The sequence below is a fragment of the Cervus elaphus genome, chromosome 5 (assembly GCF_910594005.1).
Source record: "Cervus elaphus chromosome 5, mCerEla1.1, whole genome shotgun sequence".
Lineage (NCBI taxonomy): Eukaryota > Metazoa > Chordata > Mammalia > Artiodactyla > Cervidae > Cervus > Cervus elaphus.
The window spans coordinates 55,842,523-55,854,860 of NC_057819.1; the positions used below are offsets into that span (position 1 = coordinate 55,842,523).

The following is a 12,338-nucleotide window of genomic DNA, read 5'->3' on the forward strand; positions in this document are numbered from 1 at the left end:
GAAACCAACCAGTGTTCTTACTTTCAAGGCATTTATAATTCAGTGAGAGTGAGATACAGAATAAACATATATGTAAGCAGGACTAGATGGTGAGAGTGGGATTTTATTTTGGATGAACTGAAGGGAACTGCAGGTTCTTGTGCCAGATCAGCTTTCAAGGAAGACATATGTGTTTTCATGAAGCTTAAGATACATCTTTTAGTGATGGGATATGTAAAATGTAAAAATGAAAACAAACCCTCAGCCTCTTGCCCACATTGGTGTCTTTTCCTCCCAAACTCTTGTGACCAAATACATTTTCTGTGTCCCTGAAGTGGAGAGGTATACTGTCCTGTTGTCGTGGCAGTCGCTCGGTCTTGTCCAGCTCTTTGCAACCCCGTGGACTGTAGCCCGCCAGGCTCTCTGCCCTTGGAATCTCCAAGCAAGAATGGTGGAGTGGGTAGACATTCCCTTCTCCAGGGGGTCTTCCCAACCTAGGGATGGAACCTGACTCTCCTGCACTGCAGGCAGATTTTTTACTGTCGGAGCCCCCAGGGAAGCCGCCAGGGGGACGCTGTGGCTTCACGGGGCGGGAACGAACGTGGGCCTCCCACGTGGCAGGCAAGAACTCTCCACTGAACTGCCGGTGCACCACAAGTGTTAGTCGCTCAGTCGTGTCCAGCTCTTTGCTACCCCAAGGACTGTACCCACCAGGCTCCTCTGTCCATGGAATTTTCCAGGCAAGAATACTGGAGTGCGTTGCCTTTCCTTTCTCCATGGCATCTTCCCTCCCCAGGGGTTGAACCTGTGTCTCCCGTATTGCAGGCAAATTCTTTACCGTCTGAGCCACCAGAGCAGTCCAAATGGACTTTGTTGAAATTAGAAAATTCTGTACATCAGAACTTCTTTTTTTTTTTGCCATGTAGTTTGTGGAATCTCAGTTCCCCGACCAGGGGTTGAACCCAGGCTGCAGAAGTGAAAGCCCAGAATCCTAACCTCTGGGCCCCCAGGGAGCTGTCATGTTATCTACTGATTATTCTGTTTGTGTGTTTTGGTTTTGTCAGCCAGTGTCTTAGGTTCCTTGTAAGGAAGGAAATGTTAGATTTCTTTGATATCCCATAATGCGCCATCACTTCATGGCAAATAGATGGAGAAACAGGGGAAACAATGAGAGACTTTATTTTTGGAGGCTCCAAAATCACTGCAGATGGTGACTGAAGCCATGAAATTAAAAGACCCTTGCTCCTTGGAAGAGAAGTTATGACCAACCTAGACAGCATATTAAAAAACAGACATTACTTTGCCAACAAAGGTCCATCTAAGTCAAAGCTGTGGTTTTTCCAGTAGTCCTATATGGATGAGAGAGTTGGACTAGATAAAGAAGGCTGAGCGCTGAGGAATTGATGCTTTTGAACTGTGGTGTTGGAGAAGACTCTTGAGAGTCCTTTGGACTACAAGGAGATCCAACTAGTCCATCCTAAAGGAAATCAGTCCTGAATATTCATTGGAAGGATGAAACTTCCCAATACCTCTGGCCATCTGATAACGAAGAACTGACACATTGGAAAAGACCCTGATGCTGGGAAAGATTGAAGGCAGGAGGAGAAGGGGACGACAGAGGATGAGATGGTTGGATGGCATCAGCGACTCAGTGGACATGAGTTTGAGTAAACTGGGAGTTGGTGATGGACAGGGAGGCCTGGCGTGCTACAGTCGTTGGGGTCCAAAGAGTAGGAGATGACTGAACTGAACTGAATTGAATGCCATCCATAGAGTTAGCCATGTGTCGTATACATAAAGACAATACATGATTGTATACTGTTAGTTATTTTTGTTAATAATTGCTTAACATAATGGGCTTATTTTGTACCAAGTGATGTGCTCAATATTTAAATACAGAGTACTATCTTTAGTCTTCATGGCAGCTGGAGGTTGGCATCAGAGATAGAAGTGAGCTGCTTCTCTGTCATGTATACGGCTAGGAAGTGACTCATCCAGGGCCTCCAAAGCTGTATAAATTATTACAGTGAAATGTCTAATTATGAAAGTCTCTGGGGACTTCTGGGGACTGCCAAACAGTGAAATTTCTCATGAGTGAAGTAATGGTCCTCACACTCATCCATGGTTTTAGAAAGACATCTGCCTTGTGGTTCTTGTCAATTATTTTCATCTCTGAAACAGCCTTTTTTTTTAAAAAAAAAAAAGGTTAAAAAACTAATTCTTTTACAGTCAGCTGAGAAAAAGTCTTTTGACTTTTTTTTTTCTAGGGCAAATTTTGGAACAAATTTGTGCTAATAGCTTTATTAATCCCATTTATAGACATACTAGTCAAACAGCAAGCCTTTGGTGTATGCGTCTGGGTTATGTTTTGTGTACTAAGGGATATAATAAAAAAATATGGGAATATGTAGAAGTACTTACATCTGAAAAATTCCTTCCCACCAAGAGGAAAGTAATTCCTGTAAGCTTAAGAACATTTTTGTAGCATTGAGATAGCTTTCAAGAGTCATGTTCTTTATTTTAAATATGTGTCTTAACTTTGAAAGTCACAAATATTTGATGGTGTATTCTGTGAGGGACCTAAAACCATGATACAAGGATTTAAGATCCCATAAAACAACTTGTACCTTTATCCACTCATTACAAGTTGATTGAAGTAGAAAAATTGAAACACAAGTAAATGTGAATAGCTCTTGTAGTTTGGCAATGTGAAGGTTTTTGTACTTCATTTTCTAAGTAGAAAAGGCTGATTTGGGATTATTAGTAATAATACTAATCAGTTTCTGCTTATCAGAAACTTCCTGTATTTATAATACTCTCATCTAGGTTTTGGTAATTGGATTTTCAGATATCCCAAATTACTGTTATTCTCACACGAGAATAATTTTATTGAGATGGTATTCAGTAGACTTCATTACATAACATGTAAGCTTTAAGAAATATTTTAAATATTAACAACTTAAAATTTGGCATTTTATGTAAAAGTGAAAATTATCAAATGTAAATAAACAGAAATGATTAAGAAATGATTGAGGGCTGATATCTAACATTTAAAATTCCAGAAGTTTGATTAACATTACACAACATCTTTTTTCAGGAAGACTTGTGGATCAGAATCTGAACAAAATTGGGAAAGATGAAATGCTTCAAATGATAAGGCATGGGGCAACACATGTATTTGCTTCAAAGGAGAGTGAGATTACTGATGAGGATATTGATGGTATTTTGGAAAGAGGTGCAAAGAAGGTGAGATGCAGATTAAATGATATTTCTAGTATATAAAATATTTTAAACCAGAACTGAGGAAATGGCTATGTAAGTTATACTTCCACAGAAGTTATAAAGTCCAATTCATTTTGACTACAGTTCTCATGCTTTTTTAAAATTCTCAAACCTAATAAGATGTTTCTTTTGTTTCCTTAGACCGCAGAGATGAATGAAAAGCTCTCCAAGATGGGTGAGAGCTCACTTAGAAATTTTACAATGGATACAGAATCGAGTGTTTATAACTTTGAAGGAGAAGATTATAGAGAAAAACAAAAGGTAATTTAGAAAGAGATTTTGGTTACTTTAAGAATTAGTCTGGAATTTAAGTGGAATATTAAGTCTGGAATATTAAGACTTAATATTTTAGCCTGGAATTTAAGTGTTAGGTGTGATGCCTTATCTCAAATAGCAGTCAATTCTGGTTACTCACATCTAAATTATTTTCATTTGTGTGTTAAATTTAATGCCACATTTTCAGTTGGTAAACGCTGAAATGTTATAAAAATTTATGTATACTGTTACAGTAAAGTATATTGTGTGGGGTGATTATAGTAATTGGGGATATTTGGAAATTAAAACTACTGCCAAAAGTAAAATCTGTCACAACCTTACTAGTTTTGGGTTTTTTTTTTTTAAGCAGAATTGGCTATTAATAATTAAAGGGATGAACTTCTAATTTCTAAATTGCTATTTCCTTCCTAATTGGTATTATATAGTGAAATTAGAAAATACCTGCTGGGCAGAAGGAAAATAATTCTACCTAATGATTTCCCTTTTAACATTTAGACATTTATATCCTTTGAATTTTTCTAGGCTAAATATTTATCTGCATTTCTCTCCTAATTTTGGTTCTAGCATACCGTCAGTAGCATTTCTTTTTTCAGCCAGTTACCATTCATTTGGTCAGGAAATAATCACTGAATGTTTGTGCTGTTCCCTAGACATCCTCTTGTGTGTTGGTTGCACAGTTCCTAGCCTCGTGTAGTCTAGGGTGTGTGAATATCTGCATTCATAGATAGGTCCTATTAATGTACAGTAGGAGGTGCGTTCATGTGAGACTTGTGACTGTGTAATACAAGCTGGTGATCTGAACCGTCTCCCGTGGGCTAGATTGCTTTCACAGAGTGGATCGAACCTCCTAAGCGGGAAAGAAAAGCCAACTATGCTGTCGATGCCTACTTCAGGGAAGCGCTTCGCGTCAGTGAGCCTAAAGCACCCAAGGTGAGTTGACAGAGCACAAATATCTAAAAATATTGGAAGTGCAGATTATTTTTCTTCTTTTATTCTTGCAGTAAAATCAGATTGAGAATTAAATTTTATGTGGTTTCTTCCCAGTGTACCTCCTTCAACTTTAGTTGAAAGTTTTCTAAAAGTTAATTTTAAATGTAAGCATTTAACATTTGCTTGATGTTTGTTAAATTTTATGGAAGATGCATTCAGTTGCTTGGAGAATTGGCTGTCATGGTTTTATAGAGTGCAAAAAGATTTCAGATAGATTTAAAGCAAAATAAGTTTGTGTTTTTCTTTTTTATTTTTACAAACAATGCTTTTTTTTTTTAGGCTCCTCGACCTCCAAAACAACCCAATGTTCAGGATTTCCAGTTCTTTCCTCCACGTCTATTTGAATTATTGGAAAAAGAAATTCTATATTACAGAAAAACAATTGGTTACAAGGTAATAGAAGTAACACTTTGTAACTAATCTCATTTGTTTTTACTTACTAAATGCATGATATCAATATATTTTCTTGGATTAAAACTTATAAAATTTCATGTAGTTGGTTAAGAGTTTAGTTCATCACATATTTCCTGAAATATATTGACTGATGACATAGAAAAAATATGTATATTTTTAGGTCCCTCGAAATCCTGACCTACCAAATGCAGCACAGGCACAGAAGGAAGAACAGCTTAAAATTGATGAAGCTGAACCCCTTAATGATGAAGAGTTAGAGGAGAAAGAGAAGCTTCTGACGCAGGTAGAGCTTTCAATCAAAACCAGATTTAGTAATGGGTATTTTGTAAGGTACCCTGTTAGGGTCTGTGGGGATAAACAAAAGAAGTAAAGTTTCTGCTTTCAGAAGTGGAATAATTGGAGATGATGAGTATGGGCATATGGGTATAAGCTACGTTGTGATTGTCATTAGTTGTGGAGGTAGAAGAGAAGAGGGTAGATTTGCACCAAATCTATTGTTGTGGAGTCAGTATCTTTGATCACCTTTCTTCCAGCGCTCCCACCTCCCCTTTTCCTGGGGATCTTCTCATTTTTACTATGTCGTTGTTCTCAATTACAAGTATCTGCTTGGTGCTTTTTTTTTAAACATCCTTTAAGATTCACTCAAGGCCTTTGAGAATCTAGCTTTAACCTACCTTTAAAGCTTTATTATTACTTTGTTTTGCCGCTTGGTTTATGTTTGCTCTTACATTCATTCTGGCTCTTTACGTTCTTTCCTCCTGACAAACAATTTCTCCTGGAAAACGCAGTGAAAATGTCAGTTTTTTGTGCAGCATTTCTTACTCTCCAACTCAGACTTGGTTGGTTGGCTGTCTAAGTAATGTATTTGATGTATTGCTAAAGTGCACATCTATGTATATGAATAGTTACCACTTTAAAATAACTTAGAACTTGGAGCAACTGAAATTTTTCTATAATACTTAGCAGGATTGGTAAAGTATTAATAGCTTTCCCCCCAAGCTTAGTGACTATATGCTTTGTTTCCTTTGCTTTGAAGGGATTTACCAATTGGAATAAGAGAGATTTTAACCAGTTTATCAAAGCTAATGAGAAGTGGGGTCGTGATGATATTGAAAATATAGCAAGAGAAGTGGAAGGCAAAACTCCAGAAGAAGTCATTGAATACTCAGGTACTTCTGTTATTTTGATAGGTATAAGAATGTTCTCAGGCTTTTGGAGGGTGGTTGGAAAGTTGAGATTTTCCTACTCTGAATGATGTATTTGTTTTCCTAATTTTTAAAAATTTTTGGCATGTGTGGCATGTGGACTTCCTGGTGGCTCAGCTGGTAAAGAATCTGCCTGCAATGCGGGAGGCCTAGTTTCGATCCCTGGGTTGGGAAGATCCCCTGGAGGAGGACATGGCAACCCACTCCAGTATTCTTGCCTGGAGAATCCCCATGGACAGAGCAGCCTGCGGGCTACAGTCCTTGGGGTCACAGAGTCAAGACACGCCTGAGAGGCTGGGCACAGCACACATGTGGCGTGTGAAGTCTTGGCCCCCTGGCCAGGGATTGAGCCCACACCTCCTGGGCTGGAAGCACAGGGTCTGAGCCTCTGAACCACCAGGGGAGTCCGTGAATGGTGTTTTGATAAGCTAAAGTTTGCCACAATGGTGTCTCATTTTGTTTTTTAAAAATTGAGTTAGAAAATCTCCCCTTCTTTAAAATGGCATCATTAATTTTTCTTTTTTTACCCTCGTTAACTAACTGTAGCCAAGAAAACAAGAATGGGCCACTGGATAATTGTGCTTCCTTTTTACTTCGTTTCTCTTTATAACTTTTCAAATACTCTATAATCCTGTTTCCTGAAGTCTGTTGGGTTGACAAGTGGATATGTGGTGATTGCTGAAAATTTCAAAAGAGCAGAGAATTAAGTGTTGGGAGATACTTAAATCATGCAGTTCACCTTTTTTTTTTTTTTTACAGTTAAGGAAAGAGAGATTATTGTGTGACTTACTAGTGTTAGATGTGGGAAGAAGGGAAACATTTCTTAATCCTTAGCAAATAAAATAGGTGAGAGCATTTATAAAAACAAGTTACTTATATTTCTTCCCTTTCTCCACCTATCCCCTCTGCCCAATTTTACTCTTAACAGCTGTGTTCTGGGAAAGATGCAATGAGCTGCAGGACATAGAGAAGATTATGGCTCAGATTGAAAGAGGAGAGGCAAGAATTCAAAGAAGAATTAGCATCAAAAAAGCACTTGACACGAAGGTACTTTGAACATTAATAAGTATTGTAGTTAATAAAGTAACTCCTGTCTGTATGAGTTAAAGTAATTTTTTAAAAGGAAAAGAAATGATTTAAAATTAAAAATTTCTTCAGAGAACAACATTCAAACTTCATGGGGATTCTCAACAGAATTTACCTCAGTATTTCAGTTGTTTTATATGAGTCAGAGTCTCTGTGATTTAGCTCTTTGCTACATAGTACTAGAAAGTCTGAGTCTGTATTTCTTTTTAGAATAATAAAGACCAAAGTTGTTTCAGGACACAGGTTAAGAATGATGGAAGTGCTTTGGATAGAAAATGGATGTGAAATACAACATTTATAGCTAACTCTACTAAAACTGAGTTTGAAATATATAGGTTATGTAGGATTTGTATTTTATATAATGGGAAATCTGATTTTCATAGATTGGACGGTACAAAGCACCTTTTCATCAGCTGAGAATATCTTATGGTACTAACAAAGGAAAAAACTATACTGAAGAGGAAGACCGCTTTCTGATCTGTATGCTTCACAAGCTTGGATTCGACAAAGAAAATGTGTATGATGAATTGCGACAGTGTATTCGCAACTCTCCTCAGTTCAGATTTGACTGGTTTCTAAAGTCCAGAACCGCAATGGTGAGTACTGGGGGCCTTTTTGTGGAATGAAGCAAATAATTCAGAGGAAGTAGATAATGTAATATTGTTTAAGGTAACTTTTAAAATTTTATTAAGAGAAAATTTGTGTATCTTTGAAGTAAATTTTTGTCAGATTTCTGTTTGTATCATAGGTTAAAGTAGTTCTTTAAGAAACAGTTCACCTCCACAGTTATAAACATAATGTTATAAGTCACTTACAAAGTTTTTTTTCCATTGTTTGATAGCACTTCTTTTAACATCACTATATACTTTTTGTGTGAATTTTAATCAAGCTTTAAGTAGAAGGAAAAGTCGCATCAATTAACTTGTGAATAAGATGATCACAATTTAAAATTTGACTTTTGCTTCTGTAAATAATACACATTTTTATAAAGAAAGGACTTCTCATGTATCTGCCCATTGGAATACTGAATTTTCAGTTAATTAAAAAGAGCTTAGTGTGGTAAAACACTACTGTTTTAATGCTAGGTTCTGATCAGCAACTTCCATTTTTATGACCCAAAATTAGAATTCAGAAAAATATAGCTTTGATGAATTGCTCTTCCCTTATGTATTTTACCACCTTTGAATTTTTAGCTTCATCTTTTGTTCTTCAGGATTATATTAATGCCACAAAAAGTTCTGTAGTCTTAATTTTGAGACTTTATTTCTCTCAGTGTATTTAAAATACATTTTTGCTCTTCAAGATGTGATAGTTTGCAGTCTCTAAGTGTTTGACCACTGAAGGGTTTTTTTTTTTTTCCATTAAATGTCATTGGAGGCGGGTGTTTTATGAAACTCTAGGTTGGGAAATGTTGCACTATAAATACATTATAAATATACAGTCAGAGGAGACAGATTCAGTTGCTGTAAGCTCTGTATTGTATCTTTTAAAGTAGGAACAATTTATAGTAAGTGATTTTATATTAAGTGAAGCAAGGTGCAGTGTCACATTAATTTACTGGTATAATACCATGGTCTAACACTGTGTTATTTCCTAACGTGTTTCATGTAAGGCACACATACAAAATGATAATATGTGTATGGCCCCTTCCACTTGTGATGAAACAGTTGAGGCATAATCTTTGTCTGTAAGCCAAGCAGATTCATACCATAGCACATCTGTAAAACATTCTGATGTGTGTATCTCAGTAAATTCAGAACTTGGATGTAGTGTACCTTCTCTCTATATGTACTATTGCAGATATTTCCAAAACTTGTATGGTTGTGTCCTATATGGTATTTTTAAGTGATTTTGCTGTGATTGTTTGTGTAGTAATGTCACAACAAGGGAAACACCAGTTTTACAGTTTATGTTAGTTTTAACCCTCAAATATTAATATTAATTGGCAGTATTTTAAGTTTATATATAGATGACAGTTCTCAGGCATCGATGCTAGTAGCAGTATTGCACATATTAAGAGATGGTCATTTTCACTGCTTCAGTTCCTGAGTGAAGGAAGGATGTATGTGAAATACACAGTAGCATGGCCTTAAATAATGAAGTGAAAGATGTACACGTCTTTTTTTTTATCCTCCTGGCATGGAATGTGTACGAAAATTAGTAGTTTTTTGCTTTTAAAAATTTTAATCTATTGGGGGTGTAAGTGATATTATGCTACTAAAACATACCTTTGGTTTTTAAATTGTATTCATGAAAACTTATAGATGGAGAATACAGATTTATCATGTAAAGTTGTGTTTATAACTTAGGAACTGCAGAGGAGGTGTAACACCTTAATTACCTTGATTGAAAGAGAAAATATGGAACTAGAAGAAAAGGAAAAAGCAGAGAAAAAGAAAAGAGGACCAAAACCTTCAGTAAGTACTGATGAAAAATGTAAATGTTTTCTTGGGAGACTTAACTTTTTTCAAGAATTTGAATATTACTTGGCTTACCACTGATGCATTAATCTTTTTTTTTGGTAGATAGCATAACCTAAATTGCTTAAAAAGTATAAACAAACTTGATTGCATTGTGTGGGGAATATCATGTTATGGTAATTCACAATGTGGGGATTTGTAAAAATTTGGTAAGGTCTGTCTTGTGAATGCCATGAGTCTACCCTTGACTATGAGAATACAGGTTACAATGTTAGAATATTTAAAGAAATATTAGGAAAGCAGTGACCTTTACAACCTTTATTGTTCACTTCTAAACTATGATTTCTTTCCCCAGTGATCTCTCAGCATTGTGAAGACAAAAATTACGAGAGAAAAAGTTTTAATTTTGCTATTTAGTAATAACTTATAGGGTCATGAGTAAATGAACATCTGCAGAAAATCTGGTGTTTATGTAACCTCACGAAGTATTTCTCATTACTGCTTGTTTTAATAAGAAGCATGTGTTGTACATTTGTTTGGTGTATTGACTTACTGTTGCTAATTGTGAATTACTCATTACTTCATTAATAGCAGTAAAATTTTTGTGTTAGTAAAATATGTAGATAAGATTATTTAGAGAATTAAGGTTCTTCAGGTTAAGAAAATTAATACCTTTTGCCAAGTGGCAGTTATTAGTAAAGTGCTATCATGTGTCTTCCAGTGTATTTCATGTTAATATTACTCGTGTGATGAAGGAAATCCTTTTGTTTGTTTCTAGACACAGAAGCGTAAAATGGATGGAGCACCTGATGGCCGAGGAAGAAAAAAGAAGCTGAAGCTATGAATACATATTTGTTTCATAATCACTAACTTTAAACCAGTAGTTCTTTAATTTACGGGTCTTCATAAGATGTACTGTACAATGCTCAATTGTTATGTCATTCAACGACATCAGGTTCATCTGTTTACCGAGCTAGAAACATAGTATGTAGTTTCACTTTTTTAAATGCAACAGCTGTGCTGAAATTTTTTTATCATTAACACTTGAAGTAATAAAATAGGCTTCATTTATTAATAAATGTTTCAGTTGATTTATTTTTCTATTATAGTTCCATTTGTGAGGATTGTGACTTTGTTTATGAGCTATAATTTCTATACTTGTGACGCTTAAAAAGAAGCAAACAAGTTAAAGAAAATTGCAAATAACACTTGTCCCTTCAGTCTTCACTTAGTTGTGTAATTGTTTTAATTCACTTTGCCTTTGCAGAAGTTTGGGTATCTTCTTTGTAGTGCTATTGAGTCTCATCCAGGAAGATTATGTACATTGCATTCTCCTTGCTTGTTATATGGGTAGAATGGGAAAAAAAGGCAAGACAAATTCTCATTAAATTCTATGCATATTTCTGTTGCGCTGTTTCTATAGTTCTGAGGTGAATATGCCCTATTCTGTTTGGAAGAATGGCCTTTTAGTTGTATAGCCAAAGACATTTAGTATTTTCTGGTTCCTTAAGGTGTTATTGTACCATTTTGTAAAAGGAATATTATTATTATTTTTTTTAATTGTTTGGTAAATATTTTTGACAAATTACCTTCTGAAGCAGCCACAACTTGGAAAGATAATGTCAAAACTTAAGATGATTTTTCTTTTTTTAAAAAGACCCAGCCAAAATAAGGTGTCAATTTGTCATACTGTTAAATTGAAATTGGTAACAAAAATGTATCCCCTTCCGGTTTAACCATTTTTGGGTTTTAGAGTAATTGAAAATTTTATTTTATTATATTTAAAATAATTTCTAAGTGTGAACAGCAAGAATGACTTAATTCCAGTTTTTATTTTCTATGGACAGACTTGATAAACTGGAGACCCTGAAGCAGGATTACCCAAATTGTAGTGTCAGGATTTTAGCTGTACCAGAGGCCTTTATGTGCTACACATAATTTGTATAAAGTTTTATATGTGCAAATTGGGTACATAAATAGTTCTCCATTTTTCTAAGGGAATGCAATAAATGTAGCATCGTGAATAAATATAACTTTTATAATCCTTAAGTGGTCTTTTCTTTCCATTTCTTAAATTTTCTTTTCTTATTTGATTTTTATTCACTTTTTTCCCTTGGGATGTTATCTTTTTTCCTTAGATTTCGTCCCCATATCAGTTGCTTTTATCTGCCCACACATAATTGGGATTTCTATTTATAATGCTGATTTCTATAATGTTAGTAATACTGCTTACTTCTAAAAAGCGGGATTGTTGCCGGCGGTGTCAAGCAGAATGCAGTGTTTATAGCAATTTGTGGAGTGATCTGCGTGTGTTTTCTGTCCCCGCCCCCCCCAACCCCCCATTGACTTCTCACCTTGGATTCTAAAAGAACAATTACAGATCTAATGTATGCAAAATTGAGGGATGGTTACTCTTTCTGGAAAAAGCTACTAAGAGTGGTGGCTTTATTCTGGAAGAAATAATTGGGAAAAACAAGGTTGAAGAAAACTTTACAGAGATCACAGGAGAAGTGTTTTCAAGACAAAAACAGCCTAATGCCGGGGGTGGTGGGTGTGTGTGTGTGTGTGTGTGGGTGTGTGTGTGTGTGTTTCAAGACAAAAACAGCCTAATGCCGGGGGTGGTGGGTGTGTGTGTGTTTCAAGACAAAAACAGCCTAATGCCGGGGGTGGGGTGTGTGTGTGTGTT

The 12,338-nt window shown here is 35.8% G+C and overlaps 1 protein-coding gene across 1 annotated transcript in view; it reads left to right on the forward strand.

The window, feature by feature from the left end:
- Window positions 1–11,701, forward strand: part of SMARCA5 (SWI/SNF related, matrix associated, actin dependent regulator of chromatin, subfamily a, member 5) — a 38,029-nt gene extending 26,328 nt beyond the window's left edge. The window contains exons 15-24 of the mRNA XM_043902520.1: window positions 3,077–3,225; window positions 3,403–3,522; window positions 4,357–4,467; window positions 4,807–4,920; window positions 5,102–5,224; window positions 5,978–6,110; window positions 7,075–7,193; window positions 7,616–7,828; window positions 9,542–9,649; window positions 10,431–11,701. Coding sequence (XP_043758455.1) covers window positions 3,077–3,225; window positions 3,403–3,522; window positions 4,357–4,467; window positions 4,807–4,920; window positions 5,102–5,224; window positions 5,978–6,110; window positions 7,075–7,193; window positions 7,616–7,828; window positions 9,542–9,649; window positions 10,431–10,496 — 1,256 coding nt within the window. The 3' untranslated portion in view covers window positions 10,497–11,701. The remainder of the gene's footprint in view (window positions 1–3,076; window positions 3,226–3,402; window positions 3,523–4,356; window positions 4,468–4,806; window positions 4,921–5,101; window positions 5,225–5,977; window positions 6,111–7,074; window positions 7,194–7,615; window positions 7,829–9,541; window positions 9,650–10,430) is intronic.
- Window positions 11,702–12,338: the final 637 nt, after the last annotated feature.